We start from the raw sequence: 18,814 nt of genomic DNA on the forward strand, positions 1-18,814 counted from the left end.
GCAGCGCCAAACGGAGATTATAAATGGCGATTTACTATTTTAGGCCTGTTTCGCACTGGCGTTACTCGATCAGTCTGCTGCCAGAACGAGTAACACCAGAGTGAAACAGGCCTAAAGCTTGTAGGGGGTGCAGAAAACCTCTTGTTGTGATCAGTGACAAATCACCCCCCCCCCCCCCCCCCAGGTTATATTGTGTGTCAGTAGACACAGAATCATCGCGGCATTACCTTCATTTTCCCACAATGCGTCTATGTGCTCCTTAGTAGTGCTGGGGGTCAGGTAGCCTCGCTGTGTGAGCTCGCCGGTGTCCTTAACTGAAAGAAATAAGAAAAAGAGTAAGAATCCCAGGGCCGAAACACAAAGAGAAGGAGTGAAGTGCTAAGAAAACACTGAAACTTCATGCATTTTATTACATACTATGAGCCAAGAATCTCCTAGGGTTCAAGGAAAACCTGGGCATGATGCCACCAGTGGCAGACGTGCCGTGGTGGCAGTGCTTGGTAACACACTTTTTTGACCTTTGATTCACCCACAGATAGCACGGGCTTCGCAAAATGGGGGGGGGGGGGGGAGATCTAACTCACTTTCTGAGACTTCGTCGTCCGTTTTCTTGGAGCTCATCATGATGGTCAGCTTGCTGTTGTGCTCTTTTCGTACTATGGAGCGCGGTGCCCTGAGCAACAAAGAAATCATTGTAAGCAGCAGAAATAAAGCTGTAAGCGCCACCTCGCGCCACTCACCAATATAGGACGCATGTTTTAGAAAGGTTGGGCGTCTGCGGATTCAGCTCCCTTTCCAACTCATAAGGGGGCGATCATTCAGCTTTCTCAGGCAACCGAATGGCAAGTCTTTTGAGTACTGCAGGGGCAGGGAAGTGGGGGGGGGGGGATGTGTATTTTTGAGATCTGTACAGGCAGTGGACCCCCAACCCCCTTCACTCAAACTCTAAGAATACCATTAAAGAGGTCAAAAACGGTTTTCTATAGAGATTAGGACTTGCTATAAAATGAACCAGAAAAAAGGGTTTGATGACCTGGTGGTCTAGGTGATAGTGGGGGCAGGATGAATTCCGGTTTTCCTGGTGGTCTAGGTGATAGTGGGGGCAGGATGAATTCCGGTTTCCCTGGTGGTCTAGGTGATAGTGGGGGCAGGATGAATTCCGGTTTCCCTGGTGGTCTAGGTGATAGTGGGGGCAGGATGAATTCCGGTTTCCCTGGTGGTCTAGGTGATAGTGGGGGCAGGATGAATTCCAGTTTCCCTGGTGGTCTAGGTGATAGTGGGGGCAGGATGAATTCCGGTTTCCCTGGTGGTCTAGGTGATAGTGGGGGCAGGATGAATTCCGGTTTCCCTGGTGGTCTAGAGCAGTGAAGGGTTTTTAATACCAACTTCTCCGATGATCTAGGGCAGGGATGCTCAACCTGCGGACCTCCAGTTGTTGTAAAGCTACAACTCCCAAGATGCCCTTCTGTAGGCTGTCAGGGAATGATGGGAGTTGTAGTTTTGCAACAGCTGGGGGGGCGCAGGTTGAGCATGCCCGATCTACAGTAATGGTGGACTCAATGCCAGCACCCCTGGTGATCTTTATTAGTGAGAGGGATCTGCTTCCCTGATGATGCAGGGTAGTGGAGGAGCTTAAAAGGGTTTCCACGATTTTATAACTGATGACCTATCCTCTGGGGGTCCGACACCGCTACTGTATGAGCCGCGGCCTTCTCTTGGTATGTGCTTGGTATCGCACTTCTACGGGGCAGACCTGAGTCTAGGCCATGTGGCCAATGAACGTGTTGTCATTGGCCTAGGAAAAGCTGAGAGAAGGCCGCGGCGCTACCACGAGTTCTGGTGCCTTCTCAAACAGCTGAGCGGCGGGGGTCCCGGGTGTCAGACCCCCACTGATGACCTACCCGAAGGATAAGTCATCAGTTAAAAAGCCTCAGAAAACCCCTTTAATGTCTGCATTTTCTTCTCCTTGCCCATTGAAATTGGTGGAAAGGGGGACAGAACGAATGGCGCAGATGGGATTCTTACGGCTTTCAGGAAAGTCTCATCTTATAGGCCAAGATCTCAATGTGGTCTCCTCCACAACTCACTTGCAATGAGGACATTTCTTGGAAGCCATTTGCGTTTTCCAGAAGTCACTTAAGAGCTTGTTCCTGGCCAAACAGATATTCTTCACCTGAGAAACAGAGCAGTAGGAAAAGATGAGTCCAAGAAGGTAAGTACCGGGATAACACCACCACCACCACCCCCCGGATACTTACACAGGATACGTCCCGCTTCTTCGGGTAGGCTTTCAGCACTTTCTTGGTGTAGGTTTCCAATTCCTCCTGAATCTCGTTACCGCTGACTCCAACGTTCCCTTCTAAGAACTGGAGGCAAAAGACGGAGCAGAAGTAAAGTCCTGAATCTACGACTGGTCATAGAGGACGCTATACGCAGAGCTTCGCTTACCCGGCTGAGGACGGCCTCTACTTCGTACATCTCCTGGAGGGCTCCTCGGTCCAGTAACTTCAGCTGGTTAAGCAGCAGATGGATGGTGGAGCGAGGACATGTCAGCAGGTGACAGCGGAAGCAGGAGCCTCGCACAAGGAGGTACAGTTTCTAAACAAGGATGAAAATTAAATGAAAGAGCATAAGTCAGCAGGATCAACCCTATTAAACTAGGTAGGCTATTCTGAAGGCCAAGCCATAAATGCCCAGTAGGTGCCTGTCCCATCTCCTTTGTCAGGCCGGCATACCTTTATGCAACTCTATCCTATAGAAAAGGGCCACCACAAAAAGTGCACTGTTCAGTATATGGTCTTTGCCGAAATGCCCCCTAAACCACCCACATTACCTCACAGCTGGTCTGGTTTCTAATGATGTCCTTGGCTAATTCGTCTGATGGGTGATGTATGCAAATAAGGCTCTTGAAGTCAAGGGGGTAGCGGCCTTGACTCATAGTCAAGCTCGTCGCGTCCCTTTCCTGCCCTTTGCTTTTGATTGATGGCCTTGACTTTTTGTTCCTTCATGTGCGGTTCCTCAGGAGATCTTGCGCCTGCGCCGCGCGCCCCTCTGTAGTGCACTTGACTTGGCTCGTCCCTGCAAGTCGGCGCCTGAAGCCAAGTACATTAGAGCAGGACTCACCGCGCAGGCGCAGAAAACAAGGGCGCGAGATCTCCTGGGGAATCACACATGAAAAAAATTTTTTTTTTAAATAAGCGAACGAGCAGGAACAGGGGGCGCAGCAAGTATGACGGCAACCTCTTTGTTTGCATACAGTGAGCGGTGGGATAAAAGTGGTCTTCTTGCGATTTTGCCCATCAAGGACATCGTTGGAAACCAGATGACTTCAGCTGTGAGGTACTGTGGGCGGTAAAGGCGGCATTTTGGTGGAGACAGGTTCCCTTTCATCCCATGACAGGCTCTACCAGTTACTCGAAGGCTTTGTATTCGCAGCCTTACCCCATTTACACAGTTTTGCGCACTTTCTTTCACATAATAATAAAGATAGCAGCAGGGAGGGGGAGGAGGCTGTATAAAGAAAATCAGAGAGTGGAGAGAGGACAAGCATCCAGGCTGCACGGCATCACGGTTTGCAAGAGGATGAAGGCGAATTACATGGGCGTTGTGGGGAGCAAGCATCCATAGGAAACTCTACCGTGGGAGGAGAAGGAAATGTCACACCCCCAGCATCAGTGACAGCCACCACACGGGAGAAGAGATCCCTTAGGAGGATGAAGCTGCACTGATACAGGAGAGAAAGTGAAGGCAGCAGCATCCAGGACACACAGACCTCACATCCAGCATGCATGTCCTTCACACGGACACGGTCATATTACAAATAGCGGAGACGGGCGATCACCTACATCAAAGAGCAGGGGATTATAGACAGCGAGAGGCAGCTCGATGTGGCCCAGGTGTCCGGGGCAGCTCATGAAGTCCTGAGAGCAGGTGGCGCAAAATTCTTTGTTGTCTGGCGGGCCCAGGGCCAGGTCATACAGGCCGTTCACCATAGGATTGCCCGCCGGGTCCAGGTACTGGGGATTGGTGATGGCTTTCACACTCAGCATCCTAGAACACAAAGACACCGTCACAACTCTCAGAAGGAACAGATACTTTCTGAATTTTGAGATTTCATCCAGTCCAGGGGTGAGAGCAACGACCAGCGGTCATCACACGTCTTCTGACTGGTCAGGATCTCAGCAATGTAATGTATGGAGACAGTGACTGCACCAGCAGAATAGTGAGTGCAGCTCTGGAGTGTAATACAGGATGTAACTCAGGATCAGTACAGGATAAGTAATGTATGTACACAGTGACTCCACCAGCAGAATAGTGAGTGCAGCTCTGGAGTATAATACAGGATGTAACTCAGGATCAGTACAGGATAAGTAATGTATGTATACAGTGACTGCACCAGCAGAATAGAGAGTGCAGCTCTGGAGTATAATACATGATGTAACTCAGGATCAGTACAGGATAAGTAATGTATGTACACAGTGACTGCACCAGCAGAATAGTGAGTGCAGCTCTGGAGTATAACACAGGATGTAACTCAGGATCAGTACAGGATAAGTAATGTATGTAGACAGTGAATCCACCTGCAGAATAGTGAGTGCAGCTCTGGAGTTTAATGCAGGATGTAACTCAGGATCAGTACAGGATAAGTAATGTAATGTATGTACACAGTGACTGCACCAGCAGAATAGTGAGTGCAGCTCTGGAGTATAATACAGGATGTAACTCAGGATCAGTACAGGATAAGTAATGTAATGTATGTACACAGTGACTGCACCAGCAGAATAGTGAGTGCAGCTCTGGAGTATAATACAGGATGTAACTCAGGATCAGTACAGGATAAGTAATGTAATTTATGTACACAGTGACTCCACCAGCAGAATAGTGAGTGCAGCTCTGGAGTATAATACAGGATGTAACTCAGGATCAGTACAGGATAAGTAATGTAATGTAAAGTCAGGTCCATAAATATTGGGACAACGACACAATTCTAACATTTCTGGCTCTATACACCACCACAATGGATTTGAAATGAAACAAACAAGATGTGCTTTACCTGCAGACTGTCAGCTGTAATTTGAGGGTATTTACATCCAGATCAGGTGAACGGTGCAGGAATTACAGCAGTTTGCATATGTGCCTCCTACTTGTTATGGCACCAAAAGTAATGGGACAGAATACTAATCATAAATCAAACTTTCACTTTTTAATACTCGGTTGCAAATCCTTTGCAGTCAATTACAGCCTGAAGTCTGGAGCGCATAGACATCACCAGACGCTGGGTTTCATCCCTGGTGATGCTCTGCCAGGCCTCTACTGAAACTGTCTTCAGTTCCTGCTTGTTCTTGGGGCATTTTCCCTTCAGTTTTGACTTCAGCAAGTGAAATGCATGCTCAATCGGATTCAGGTCCGGTGATTGACTTGGCCATTGCAGAACATTCCACTTATTTCCCTTAAAAAACTTTTTGGTTGCTTTTGCAGTATGCTTTGGGTCATTGTCCATCTGCACTGTGAAGTGCCGTCCAATGAGTTCTGAAGCATTTGGCTGAATATGAGCAGATAATATTGCCTGAAACACTTCAGAATCCATCCTGCTGCTTATGTCAGCAGTCACATCATCAATAAATACAAGAGAACCAGTTCCATTGGCAGCCATACATGCCCACGCCATGACACTACCACCACCATGCTTCACTGATGAGGTGGTATGCTTAGGATCATGAGCAGTTCCTTTCCTTCTCCATACTCTTCTCTTCCCATCACTCTGGTACACGTTGATCTTGGTCTCATCTGTCCATAGGATGTTGTTCCAGAACTGTGAAGGCTTTTTTAGATGTCGTTTGGCAAACTCTAATCTGGCCTTCCTGTTTTTGAGGCTCACCAATGGTTTCCATCTTGTGGTGAACCCTCTGTATTCACTCTGGGGAAGTCTTCTCTTGATTGTTGACTTTGACACACATACACCTACCTCCTGGAGAGTGTTCTTGATCTGGCCAACTGTTGTGAAGGGTGTTTTCTTCACCAGGGAAATAATTCTTCGGTCATCCACCACAGTTGTTTTCCATGGTCTTCCGGGTCTTTTGGTGTTGCTGAGCTCACCGATGCGTTCCTTCTTTTTAAGAATGTTCCAAACAGTTGTTTTGGCCGCGCCTAATGTTTTTGCTATCTCTCTGATGGGTTTGTTGTGTTTTTTCAGCCTAATGATGTCTTGCTTCACTGGTAGTGACAGCTCTTTGGATCTCATCTTGAGAGTTGACAGCAACAGATTCCAAATGCAAATAGCAGACTGGAAATGACCTCTGGACCTTTTATCTGCTCATTGTAATTGGGATAACGAGGGAATAACACACACCTAGCCATGGAACAGCTGAGAAGCCAATTGTCCCATTACTTTTGGTCCCTTAACAAGTAGGAGGCACATATGCAAACTGTTGTAATTCCTGCACCGTTCACCTGATTTGGATGTAAATATCCTCAAATTACAGCTGACAGTCTGCAGGTAAAGCACATCTTGTTAGTTTCATCAAATCCACTGTGGTGGTGTATAGAGCCAAAAATGTTAGAATTGTGTCCATGTCCCAATATTTATGGACCTGACTGTATGTACACAGTGACTGCACAATAAGAATAGTGAGTGCAGCTCCGGAGTATAATACCGGATGTAACTCAGGATCAGTACAGGATAAGTAATGTAATGTATGTACGCAGTGACTGCACCAGCAGAATAGTGAGTGCAGCTCTTGAGTATAATACAGGATGTAACTCAGGATCAGTACAGGATAAGTAATGTAATGTACGTACACAGTGACTCCACCAGCAGAATAGTGAGTGCAGCTGTGGAGTATAATACAGGATGTAACTCAGGATCAGTACAGGATAAGTAATGTAATGTATGTACGCAGGGAATGCACCAGCAGAATAGTGAGTGCAGCTCTGGGGTATAATACAGGATGTAACTCAGGATCAGTACAGGATAAGTAATGTAATGTATGTACACAGTGACTGCACCAGCAGAATAGTGAGTGCAGCTCTGGAGTATAATACAGGATGTAACTCAGGATCAGTACAGGATAAGTAATGTATGTACACAGTGACTCCACCAGCAGAATAGTGAGTGCAGCTCTGGAGAATAATACAGGATGTAACTCAGGATAAGTAATGTATGTACACAGTGACTGCACCAGCAGAATAGTGAGTGCAGCTCTGGAGTATAATACATGATGTAACTCAGGATCAGTACAGGATATGTAATGTATGTACACAGTGACTGCACCAGCAGAATAGTGAGTACAGCTCTGGAGTATAATACAGGATGTAACTCAGGATCAGTACAGGATAAGTAATGTATGTACACAGTGACTCCACCAGCAGAATAGTGAGTGCAGCTCTGGAGAATAATACAGGATGTAACTCAGGATCAGTACAGGATAAGTAATGTAATGTATGTACACAGTGACTCCACCAGCAGAATAGTGAGTGCAGCTCTGGAGTATAATACAGGATGTAACTCAGGATCAGTACAGGATAAGTAATGTATGTCCACAGTGACTCCACCAGCAGAATAGTGAGTGCAGCTCTGGAGAATAATACAGGATGTAACTCAGGATAAGTAATGTATGTACACAGTGACTGCACCAGCAGAATAGTGAGTGCAGCTCTGGAGTATAATACAGGATGTAACTCAGGATCAGTACAGGATAAGTAATGTGTGTACACAGTGACTCCACCAGCAGAATAGTGAGTGCAGCTCTGGAGAATAATACAGGATGTAACTCAGGATAAGTAATGTATGTACACAGTGACTGCACCAGCAGAATAGTGAGTGCAGCTCTGGAGTATAATACATGATGTAACTCAGGATCAGTACAGGATATGTAATGTATGTACACAGTGACTGCACCAGCAGAATAGTGAGTGCAGCTCTGGAGTATAATACAGGATGTAACTCAGGATCAGTACAGGATAAGTAATGTAATGTACGTACACAGTGACTCCACCAGCAGAATAGTGAGTGCAGCTCTGGAGTATAATACAGGATGTAACTCAGGATCAGTACAGGATAAGTAATGTAATGTATGTACGCAGGGAATGCACCAGCAGAATAGTGAGTGCAGCTCTGGGGTATAATACAGGATGTAACTCAGGATCAGTATGTATGTACACAGTGACTGCACCAGCAGAATAGTGAGTGCAGCTCTGGAGTATAATACATGATGTAACTCAGGATCAGTACAGGATATGTAATGTATGTACACAGTGACTGCACCAGCAGAATAGTGAGTGCAGCTCTGGAGTATAATACAGGATGTAACTCAGGATCAGTACAGGATAAGTAATGTATGTACACAGTGACTCCACCAGCAGAATAGTGAGTGCAGCTCTGGAGAATAATACAGGATGTAACTCAGGATAAGTAATGTATGTACACAGTGACTGCACCAGCAGAATAGTGAGTGCAGCTCTGGAGTATAATACATGATGTAACTCAGGATCAGTACAGGATATGTAATGTATGTACACAGTGACTGCACCAGCAGAATAGTGAGTACAGCTCTGGAGTATAATACAGGATGTAACTCAGGATCAGTACAGGATAAGTAATGTATGTACACAGTGACTCCACCAGCAGAATAGTGAGTGCAGCTCTGGAGAATAATACAGGATGTAACTCAGGATCAGTACAGGATAAGTAATGTAATGTATGTACACAGTGACTCCACCAGCAGAATAGTGAGTGCAGCTCTGGAGTATAATACAGGATGTAACTCAGGATCAGTACAGGATAAGTAATGTAATGTAAAGTCAGGTCCATAAATATTGGGACAACGACACAATTCTAACATTTCTGGCTCTATACACCACCACAATGGATTTGAAATGAAACAAACAAGATGTGCTTTACCTGCAGACTGTCAGCTGTAATTTGAGGGTATTTACATCCAGATCAGGTGAACGGTGCAGGAATTACAGCAGTTTGCATATGTGCCTCCTACTTGTTATGGCACCAAAAGTAATGGGACAGAATACTAATCATAAATCAAACTTTCACTTTTTAATACTCGGTTGCAAATCCTTTGCAGTCAATTACAGCCTGAAGTCTGGAGCGCATAGACATCACCAGACGCTGGGTTTCATCCCTGGTGATGCTCTGCCAGGCCTCTACTGAAACTGTCTTCAGTTCCTGCTTGTTCTTGGGGCATTTTCCCTTCAGTTTTGACTTCAGCAAGTGAAATGCATGCTCAATCGGATTCAGGTCCGGTGATTGACTTGGCCATTGCAGAACATTCCACTTATTTCCCTTAAAAAACTTTTTGGTTGCTTTTGCAGTATGCTTTGGGTCATTGTCCATCTGCACTGTGAAGTGCCGTCCAATGAGTTCTGAAGCATTTGGCTGAATATGAGCAGATAATATTGCCTGAAACACTTCAGAATCCATCCTGCTGCTTATGTCAGCAGTCACATCATCAATAAATACAAGAGAACCAGTTCCATTGGCAGCCATACATGCCCACGCCATGACACTACCACCACCATGCTTCACTGATGAGGTGGTATGCTTAGGATCATGAGCAGTTCCTTTCCTTCTCCATACTCTTCTCTTCCCATCACTCTGGTACACGTTGATCTTGGTCTCATCTGTCCATAGGATGTTGTTCCAGAACTGTGAAGGCTTTTTTAGATGTCGTTTGGCAAACTCTAATCTGGCCTTCCTGTTTTTGAGGCTCACCAATGGTTTCCATCTTGTGGTGAACCCTCTGTATTCACTCTGGGGAAGTCTTCTCTTGATTGTTGACTTTGACACACATACACCTACCTCCTGGAGAGTGTTCTTGATCTGGCCAACTGTTGTGAAGGGTGTTTTCTTCACCAGGGAAATAATTCTTCGGTCATCCACCACAGTTGTTTTCCATGGTCTTCCGGGTCTTTTGGTGTTGCTGAGCTCACCGATGCGTTCCTTCTTTTTAAGAATGTTCCAAACAGTTGTTTTGGCCGCGCCTAATGTTTTTGCTATCTCTCTGATGGGTTTGTTGTGTTTTTTCAGCCTAATGATGTCTTGCTTCACTGGTAGTGACAGCTCTTTGGATCTCATCTTGAGAGTTGACAGCAACAGATTCCAAATGCAAATAGCAGACTGGAAATGACCTCTGGACCTTTTATCTGCTCATTGTAATTGGGATAACGAGGGAATAACACACACCTAGCCATGGAACAGCTGAGAAGCCAATTGTCCCATTACTTTTGGTCCCTTAACAAGTAGGAGGCACATATGCAAACTGTTGTAATTCCTGCACCGTTCACCTGATTTGGATGTAAATATCCTCAAATTACAGCTGACAGTCTGCAGGTAAAGCACATCTTGTTAGTTTCATCAAATCCACTGTGGTGGTGTATAGAGCCAAAACTGTTAGAATTGTGTCCATGTCCCAATATTTATGGACCTGACTGTATGTACACAGTGACTGCACAATAAGAATAGTGAGTGCAGCTCCGGAGTATAATACCGGATGTAACTCAGGATCAGTACAGGATAAGTAATGTAATGTATGTACGCAGTGACTGCACCAGCAGAATAGTGAGTGCAGCTCTTGAGTATAATACAGGATGTAACTCAGGATCAGTACAGGATAAGTAATGTAATGTACGTACACAGTGACTCCACCAGCAGAATAGTGAGTGCAGCTGTGGAGTATAATACAGGATGTAACTCAGGATCAGTACAGGATAAGTAATGTAATGTATGTACGCAGGGAATGCACCAGCAGAATAGTGAGTGCAGCTCTGGGGTATAATACAGGATGTAACTCAGGATCAGTACAGGATAAGTAATGTAATGTATGTACACAGTGACTGCACCAGCAGAATAGTGAGTGCAGCTCTGGAGTATAATACAGGATGTAACTCAGGATCAGTACAGGATAAGTAATGTATGTACACAGTGACTCCACCAGCAGAATAGTGAGTGCAGCTCTGGAGAATAATACAGGATGTAACTCAGGATAAGTAATGTATGTACACAGTGACTGCACCAGCAGAATAGTGAGTGCAGCTCTGGAGTATAATACATGATGTAACTCAGGATCAGTACAGGATATGTAATGTATGTACACAGTGACTGCACCAGCAGAATAGTGAGTACAGCTCTGGAGTATAATACAGGATGTAACTCAGGATCAGTACAGGATAAGTAATGTATGTACACAGTGACTCCACCAGCAGAATAGTGAGTGCAGCTCTGGAGAATAATACAGGATGTAACTCAGGATCAGTACAGGATAAGTAATGTAATGTATGTACACAGTGACTCCACCAGCAGAATAGTGAGTGCAGCTCTGGAGTATAATACAGGATGTAACTCAGGATCAGTACAGGATAAGTAATGTATGTCCACAGTGACTCCACCAGCAGAATAGTGAGTGCAGCTCTGGAGAATAATACAGGATGTAACTCAGGATAAGTAATGTATGTACACAGTGACTGCACCAGCAGAATAGTGAGTGCAGCTCTGGAGTATAATACAGGATGTAACTCAGGATCAGTACAGGATAAGTAATGTGTGTACACAGTGACTCCACCAGCAGAATAGTGAGTGCAGCTCTGGAGAATAATACAGGATGTAACTCAGGATAAGTAATGTATGTACACAGTGACTGCACCAGCAGAATAGTGAGTGCAGCTCTGGAGTATAATACATGATGTAACTCAGGATCAGTACAGGATATGTAATGTATGTACACAGTGACTGCACCAGCAGAATAGTGAGTGCAGCTCTGGAGTATAATACAGGATGTAACTCAGGATCAGTACAGGATAAGTAATGTAATGTACGTACACAGTGACTCCACCAGCAGAATAGTGAGTGCAGCTCTGGAGTATAATACAGGATGTAACTCAGGATCAGTACAGGATAAGTAATGTAATGTATGTACGCAGGGAATGCACCAGCAGAATAGTGAGTGCAGCTCTGGGGTATAATACAGGATGTAACTCAGGATCAGTATGTATGTACACAGTGACTGCACCAGCAGAATAGTGAGTGCAGCTCTGGAGTATAATACAGGATGTAACTCAGGATCAGTATGTATGTACACAGTGACTGCACCAGCAGAATAGTGAGTGCAGCTCTGGAGTATAATACAGGATGTAACTCAGGATCAGTACAGGATAAGTAATGTATGTACACAGTGACTGCACCAGCAGAATAGTGAGTGCAGCTCTGGAGTATAATACATGATGTAACTCAGGATCAGTACAGGATATGTAATGTATGTACACAGTGACTGCACCAGCAGAATAGTGAGTGCAGCTCTGGAGTATAATACAGGATGTAACTCAGGATCAGTATGTATGTACACAGTGACTGCACCAGCAGAATAGTGAGTGCAGCTCTGGAGTATAATACATGATGTAACTCAGGATCAGTACAGGATATGTAATGTATGTACACAGTGACTGCACCAGCAGAATAGTGAGTGCAGCTCTGGAGTATAATACAGGATGTAACTCAGGATCAGTACAGGATAAGTAATGTAATGTATGTACACAGTGACTCCACCAGCAGAATAGTGAGTGCAGCTCTGGAGAATAATACAGGATGTAACTCAGGATCAGTATGTATGTACACAGTGACTGCACCAGCAGAATAGTGAGTGCAGCTCTGGAGTATAATACAGGATGTAACTCAGGATCAGTATGTATGTACACAGTGACTGCACCATGGGCTCGGCAGTATAACACACCCCTGTAACAGACAGAACAGCCGTTACCTGATCTCCTCTGAAGAGTAAACGGCGAATGAGATGCGCTGCAGGCGCCGCCATGGCACATCCTTGGAGAACAGCATGGTGCTGAGTGCTAGCTCTCCGGCCAAGCCGCCTCACTGCTCCACACACGTGTAGGACCCGGAAGCGGAGTCTTCCACTGTGCAGCCTGGACAGGGGAAGCGACTGGGGAATATGACCTGACACTCACAGCAGTCGGTTTGACTGTTCTACATTATATGGGTATAACAGACGTATATTTCAATATTATTTTATACTAAGAAGCTAGGTTACAGGATGAGGCGTATGTGTATGTCATAAAACGCCCCCTCTCTCTTCCCATTGGTACAGTCCGGTAGCTGAGGCTCTGTCAACATGGCGCTGCCCTGTGGGTCGCTGCGGGCTGCCTGTCTCAGGACGGGTCCACTGCTCAGGTAGAGGGGGGTACTGGAGGGTGGCGGTTGGGCTTGGGGGAGCAGAGTGTGCTAGGTTTATGTTTTGGGTTGTAAGGACGAGACCATTACATTTGTGGGGGTGATTGGGGTACATCACCTCTGTTAGAGGGCAAACCCTTATTACCCTCAACCAAGATCAGGGAGCCTGGCATCTATGGATCTGAATGGGATTGTATCTCTGGGACTTGTAGTACTACCCCTGTATCTGGAGCTAGTGGCGTTTCGCTGTATGTCCCTTTCTGGCACCTGTAGTTGCTTAAAGGGATTGTCCACCATTTTACCGTTATGTGTGACTACGTTCACCTTGTTCTGCAGACTGTATTGCTGGATGGAAATGGAAACCGTCAGCAAGCTTGTTGTCCATGACAACCTGGGGCTTACTGTGCAGAGCCCACACTTCCCAAGCTCGGTGCAGACGCTGAACCAGCGAGGAGAGCGAGATTACAGCTCTGAAGCCTGCAGAATTTTGAATGCAGCTCCGGGCCCTCACAGTACTGCGGCCCCTTCATTTTGCTGATCGCTGCGAGTCCTGTTCTGTTTTTGTTATTAAAGGGTTATTCCGATTGATAAGAAGTTATCCCCCTATTGGTGGGGGCCCCGCACCTTGGTGGCTGGTCGAGCATGTCACAGGGCCCCCATTCTCATGATTGATGGAGGATGCGGCCTAATAATTATCCCCTATAGCTGGACTACCCCTTAAATAGGGCAGTTGCAGAGAGAGCAGAGCCTCTAGGTGTAATGGCGACGCCCCCGTTGCTCCTAGAGGCTCATTTGCATATCTTAAAACTTCATTTTTCTCATATGAACATGGGACCAACACAGATGCCTTCAGCTGCCGAGCGCACATGTAACAGGTCAGCCGGTGTCATAGGGACAAAACTGCTGACAGATGCCCTTTAAGGGAAAGCTCCAGCGGCACCTGTCAGATCTGCCTATTAGGCAAATAAAAATGCGTCGTTTTGCAGCGTTCTTGTCTTTTTGACTTTTCTCTTCTGTTTTTTTTTGCAGACAATGGCCAAAAACCTTCCCTCCATCTGCAGGTAGGTGCTCCTCGTAGTCATGTCCTCTTCGGATGGGCCAACATGGCCGCCTTATAAGACTCTGTTGTGTTTCTGTCCCCAGCTCTCGTCCGGCCGCTGGCGAATCCCTGCGCGTCCAGCGATGTGCGACGTTTTTCTGCGTTGTGCGCCCCCCTCACCAGATCCGTCCTTCTTCTTCCAGCGTCGCATAGGCTCGCCCCCACCCAGGGCGGCTCCATTCTCGGCAGGTAAGTGTCCATGTCGTATGGCGTTAAAGAGGGTCTCCGCCTACATGTCAGCCACAGCCTCCCCTGAGAGTCTGGTTGCTAGGAATACTCGGCTTAAAGGGGTTGTCCACTTTTTTTGGGGGGGGGGTATGACAAACCCTCCTCCTGCAGAACGCACATTGCCGGTGTACGTGTTTTGCAGATCCGCGGATCCGCAAAACACACACGGACATGTGAATGGACCCTTAGGGCTCACGCACACAAACGTATTTTTGGTCCTTGTTTTTTGCGGCCCATATACGGAGCCATTCATTTCAATGGGGCCGCCAAAAAAAAACGGAAATCACTCCGTATGCATTCCATATCGGTAAGTCCGATTCGTAAAAAAGTGGAACGTGTCCATTTTGCAGGCAAGGACAGGCGTTGTTACAATAGATCCGCAAAAAAAAAAAAAAAACGGATGTAACACGGACGTCACACAGATGTCATCCGTTTGTTTTGCAGACTGCAAAAATACATATGGCCGTGTGCATGAGCCCTTAAGCCTCGTTCCCACGCCTGCGTTCGTGCTCAAATCCGTGAAAAAGTCGTCAGTGCTGCCTCCGTGAAGAATCCGTGTGTCTGTTTTTTTGCTGTCTGTGTGTCATCCGTGTTTCGCAGACACTGTGCAGCTGAAAAATTTAATTTTCAAAGGATCTCTTCCTAATGATCTGTGAAACGTGGATGACGTGTTACATATGTGGTTTTCACGGACCCATAGGCTATAATGGGCATGTGGGACAAAATAGAGCATGCATCCTTGCTAAAAAAACACGGACCGCGGTACAACACGGAAGTGCGAATACACACAATAAAATGAATGGGGAACGCATTATGTCCGTGGAACGCTTACATGTGAATCAACGCATTCCTAATGTTTCATGCATTCCCATTCCTTATGTATCAATTCCTCGCCTTCAAAATCTCTGCTTGCAGTCAGTGAATGAAAACACACTCGTTTCCATTCACAGGCAGTAAACCAGTACATAGCTGGTCCTGGTATCCAGTCTAGACAATGCTGTGGACCCCAGACTGATACATTGTAACAAACCAGCTGCTAATGAGCATTGTCTAGGCCAGGGGTCGGCAACCTCCGGCACCCCAGCTGTTGTGAAACTACAACTCCCAGCATGCTCCATTCATTTCTATGTGAGTTCTTAGAAGAGCAGGTATGCATGCTGGGAGTTGTAGTGCCGCAGTACCGTTGTATCCACTTCTCAGCACAGAGCACCACTAGGCATGTGCAGCTATTGTAGCCTCTGGATGTAAAGAAGTATAATTATTCACTGACAGCAAACACATATTTTGAACATGGTGAGAAATCGGGCCGTAAAGCAGATTAGAAAGTTGTCCGTTTTTTTGCCTCCTTAGCGTGACTCCGTTGCTTCCCAGCCTCCTTCAGCAGCCTTCGAGGACGGTCACGTATATAAGCCTCCAGAAGGGGAAGCGCAAGACTGTGCGGTCTGTAACCCAGCGCTTTATGCGCCTGCACTGCGGCCTGTGGATCCGGAGAAAGGTAAGAGACGTGGAAGTCTACATCCCCCTCCCAAACTCCAGCTGTTGTGGAACTACAAGTCCCAGCAAGAACGGTGTTGCAAGCTTGCATGCTGGGAGTTGTAGTTCCACAGCAGCTGGAGGGTGTATATCTATGTCCTGCACCTAGAGCAGTGATGGCTAACCTCGAGGCACTCCAGCTGTGGTCAAACTACAACTCCCAGCATTCATTTCTATGGAGCTCGGAGAACAGCCAAGCAAGTGTACATCTTGGGAGTCGTAGTTTTCCCACACCTGGAGTGCCGGAGGTTAGCCTTCACAGACCTCCATCTCTGAGTGTCTACAAAGAGATCTCTCTGGAGGACCTGACGCATCTACTCATTACACAGACGGCCCACTCTTCCACACCACCGTATGGCTTTTTCAGTGTTTTGCGGTCCATTTTTCACGGATACGTTGTTCCGTTTTTTTGTCTCCGTTCCGTATGGCGTATACTGTATAATTACCGTACATAAAAAAAAATTGGGCTGAGCATAAAATTTTCAATAGATGGTTCCGCAAAAACGGAACGGATACGGAAGACATACGGAGTACATTCTGTGTTTTTTTTTTTTTTTATATATCTTTCAACGGAACGGAAATCCGAAAATGGAATGCATAGAGTACATTCCGTTTTTTTTGTGGAACCATTAAAATGAATAGTTCCATATGCGGGCCGTATACGGAATGCAAAAAACGGAAAAAAAAACGGTTGGTACAGGAGGCCTAATAGTCACTGTGTAATGCATCATCTCCCCTGTGGGGGCGCTGCAGGGGAGCCGGACACTTATTGCTGGGTTCCAACTGATCATTGGATGATCTGTAACTATGCGAACAAATAGGGCCTGGTTCAGCAACCTCCAGCACTCCAGCTGTTGTGAAACTACAACTCCCAGCATGCTCCATTCTATAGGAATTCAGAGGACACTTGAGCAAGTGTGCATACTTAAGAGTTGCAATTACATAACAACTGGTTGGTGACCCCTTTAGGCCTAGAACGTATTTTCTTTTCGTGTCCGTTCCGTTTTTTTTTTTTTTTTTGCGGACCATATACCGAACCATTCATTTTAAGGGGTCCGCAAAAAAAAACGGAAGTTACTCCGTGTGCATTCCATTTCCATATGTCCGTATTTCCATTCCGCAAAAAAATAGAACATGTCCTATTATTGTCCGCATTACGGACAAGGATAGGACTGTTCTATGAAGGGCCAGCTGTTCCGTTCTGCAAAATACGGAATGCACACAGACGTCATTCGTATTTTTAGCAAATCCGTTTTTTGCGGACCGCAAAATACATACGGTCGTGTGCAAGAGGCCTTAAACTTTTACCGAAAGCCCAGAAGATGTAGCAGTACCGCACTCCGCATGCTGAGAAAGCAGAGCGCCCCCTTTCCGTGCTTTGCGTAAAAGTTTGACTTCCCCCTTTAAAAGCTCTAAACGCGTCTGCAAAAATGAAGCAATTTTGTAATGGGAATTAATTAAAAATGTCCTACCGTTTTGTGTCTACAGCTTCTTTATAGTCTAATGTGTCTCCATGGTAACAGACTACAAACAATCTCTGTAGTCCTGCAGCTCTCTAAAGTAGGGACAAATGGAAGGACGTGTTGGAGGCCTACAGTACAGACTTTGTAGGTTATCTGTAACCATGGAGACACATGGGACTGTATAGGAGCTGCACACAGAGAACAGTAGATTTTTATTTTTTTTTATTTTTTTTAAGACCAATTGTTCATTTTTGTATTTATGATCTATTAAAAAAAAAAAAAAAAAAGAAGAGGTGCTGAAGGTGGACATAGCCTTTAATGTTTTGATAGTAAAGACTATGATCCCTATTGGATGGAAGCATTTAAAGGAGTTCAGATATTGATGACCTATCAGAAATATTGGCCATCAATATTAACCGGTGGGGGTCTGATCAGTTGTTTGAAGAAGCTAGGGCACACAAGTGTGCTTACCAAGAACAGTGCCGTACATTGTTTAGTGGCGGTGCTTGGTACTGCAGCCCAGGCCACATGACCGGTGAACGTGATGTCAAGAGGCCGGAGCACTGTGGCCAGGAGTCGGACCCCCCACCGATCCGATATTGACTTATCCTGAGGTTTGAACTCCCAGAAAACCCCTTTACTGACAGGATGATACATGTATAGTAGTATAATCACTCCCATCATTGTAGTGTGTGGCCCTCTAACATTATGGAAGTTAGGAGCCCACCTTGTTTTGCTGTCCATCTCCAGGCTGGTTATAAGAAGAAGCTGTGGAAGAAGACGGCGGCCAGGAAGAAGCGACTCCGAGAAATCGTCTTCTGTAACAAAACCCAGACCAAACTGCTGGACAAGATGACCACCTCCTTCTGGAAGAGGAGGAACTGGTACCCCGACGACCCCTACCAGAAATACCACGACCGCACCAACCTCAGAGTGTAGCCCCCCACCATGTGCGCCCCTTACTGTGCAGTGTAATAAAGTACGTCTAAGCGGAGTCATCGTCTGTGCTTTTCACTTCCCGGAACTGTAATATTGATGATTGGTCAGAGATCACTCCAACTGTGGTGAGACTACGACTCCCAGCATGCACTCTTGCTCGACTGGTTCTCAGAACTCCTATAGATGTGGACAGAGCATGCTGGGAGTTGTAGTTTCACCACCGCTGGAGTCCCCGGGATTGGTACAGGTCCTACCGCAGAACCATTCATGGCCACTACCCAATGTGTGGCGCTGTGTTGTTCAGGAGCACAGTTGGTGGGCGTGCCAGGAGTCAGACCACGCCCCTCCAGTATAGATGACCGA

The 18,814-nt window shown here is 46.1% G+C and overlaps 2 protein-coding genes across 3 annotated transcripts in view; one reads left to right on the forward strand and one right to left on the reverse strand.

The window, feature by feature from the left end:
• The window catches only part of POLR1A (RNA polymerase I subunit A), a 100,259-nt gene extending 87,342 nt beyond the window's left edge, over positions 1–12,917 (reverse strand). For both annotated transcript variants that reach the window (XM_040419257.1, XM_040419256.1), the window contains exons 1-7: positions 12,762–12,917; positions 3,846–4,050; positions 2,449–2,598; positions 2,259–2,366; positions 2,088–2,173; positions 585–673; positions 228–314 (exon numbers count right to left, since the gene is read on the reverse strand). In XM_040419257.1, the coding sequence (XP_040275191.1) occupies positions 228–314; positions 585–673; positions 2,088–2,173; positions 2,259–2,366; positions 2,449–2,598; positions 3,846–4,050; positions 12,762–12,838 (802 nt within the window). In that variant the 5' untranslated portion in view covers positions 12,839–12,917. The remainder of the gene's footprint in view (positions 1–227; positions 315–584; positions 674–2,087; positions 2,174–2,258; positions 2,367–2,448; positions 2,599–3,845; positions 4,051–12,761) is intronic.
• Positions 12,918–13,068: 151 nt separating this feature from the next.
• Positions 13,069–18,506, forward strand: MRPL35 (mitochondrial ribosomal protein L35; the record flags this gene model as incomplete). Its single annotated transcript, XM_040419961.1, has 5 exons — positions 13,069–13,189; positions 14,219–14,250; positions 14,323–14,477; positions 15,867–16,011; positions 18,263–18,506. Coding segments are annotated over 5 exons (642 nt in total), but the record flags the coding sequence as incomplete, so codon positions are not given.
• Between the last annotated feature and the right edge of the window lie 308 nt (positions 18,507–18,814).

The sequence above is a fragment of the Bufo bufo genome, chromosome 2 (assembly GCF_905171765.1).
Source record: "Bufo bufo chromosome 2, aBufBuf1.1, whole genome shotgun sequence".
Taxonomy (NCBI): Eukaryota; Metazoa; Chordata; class Amphibia; order Anura; family Bufonidae; genus Bufo; species Bufo bufo.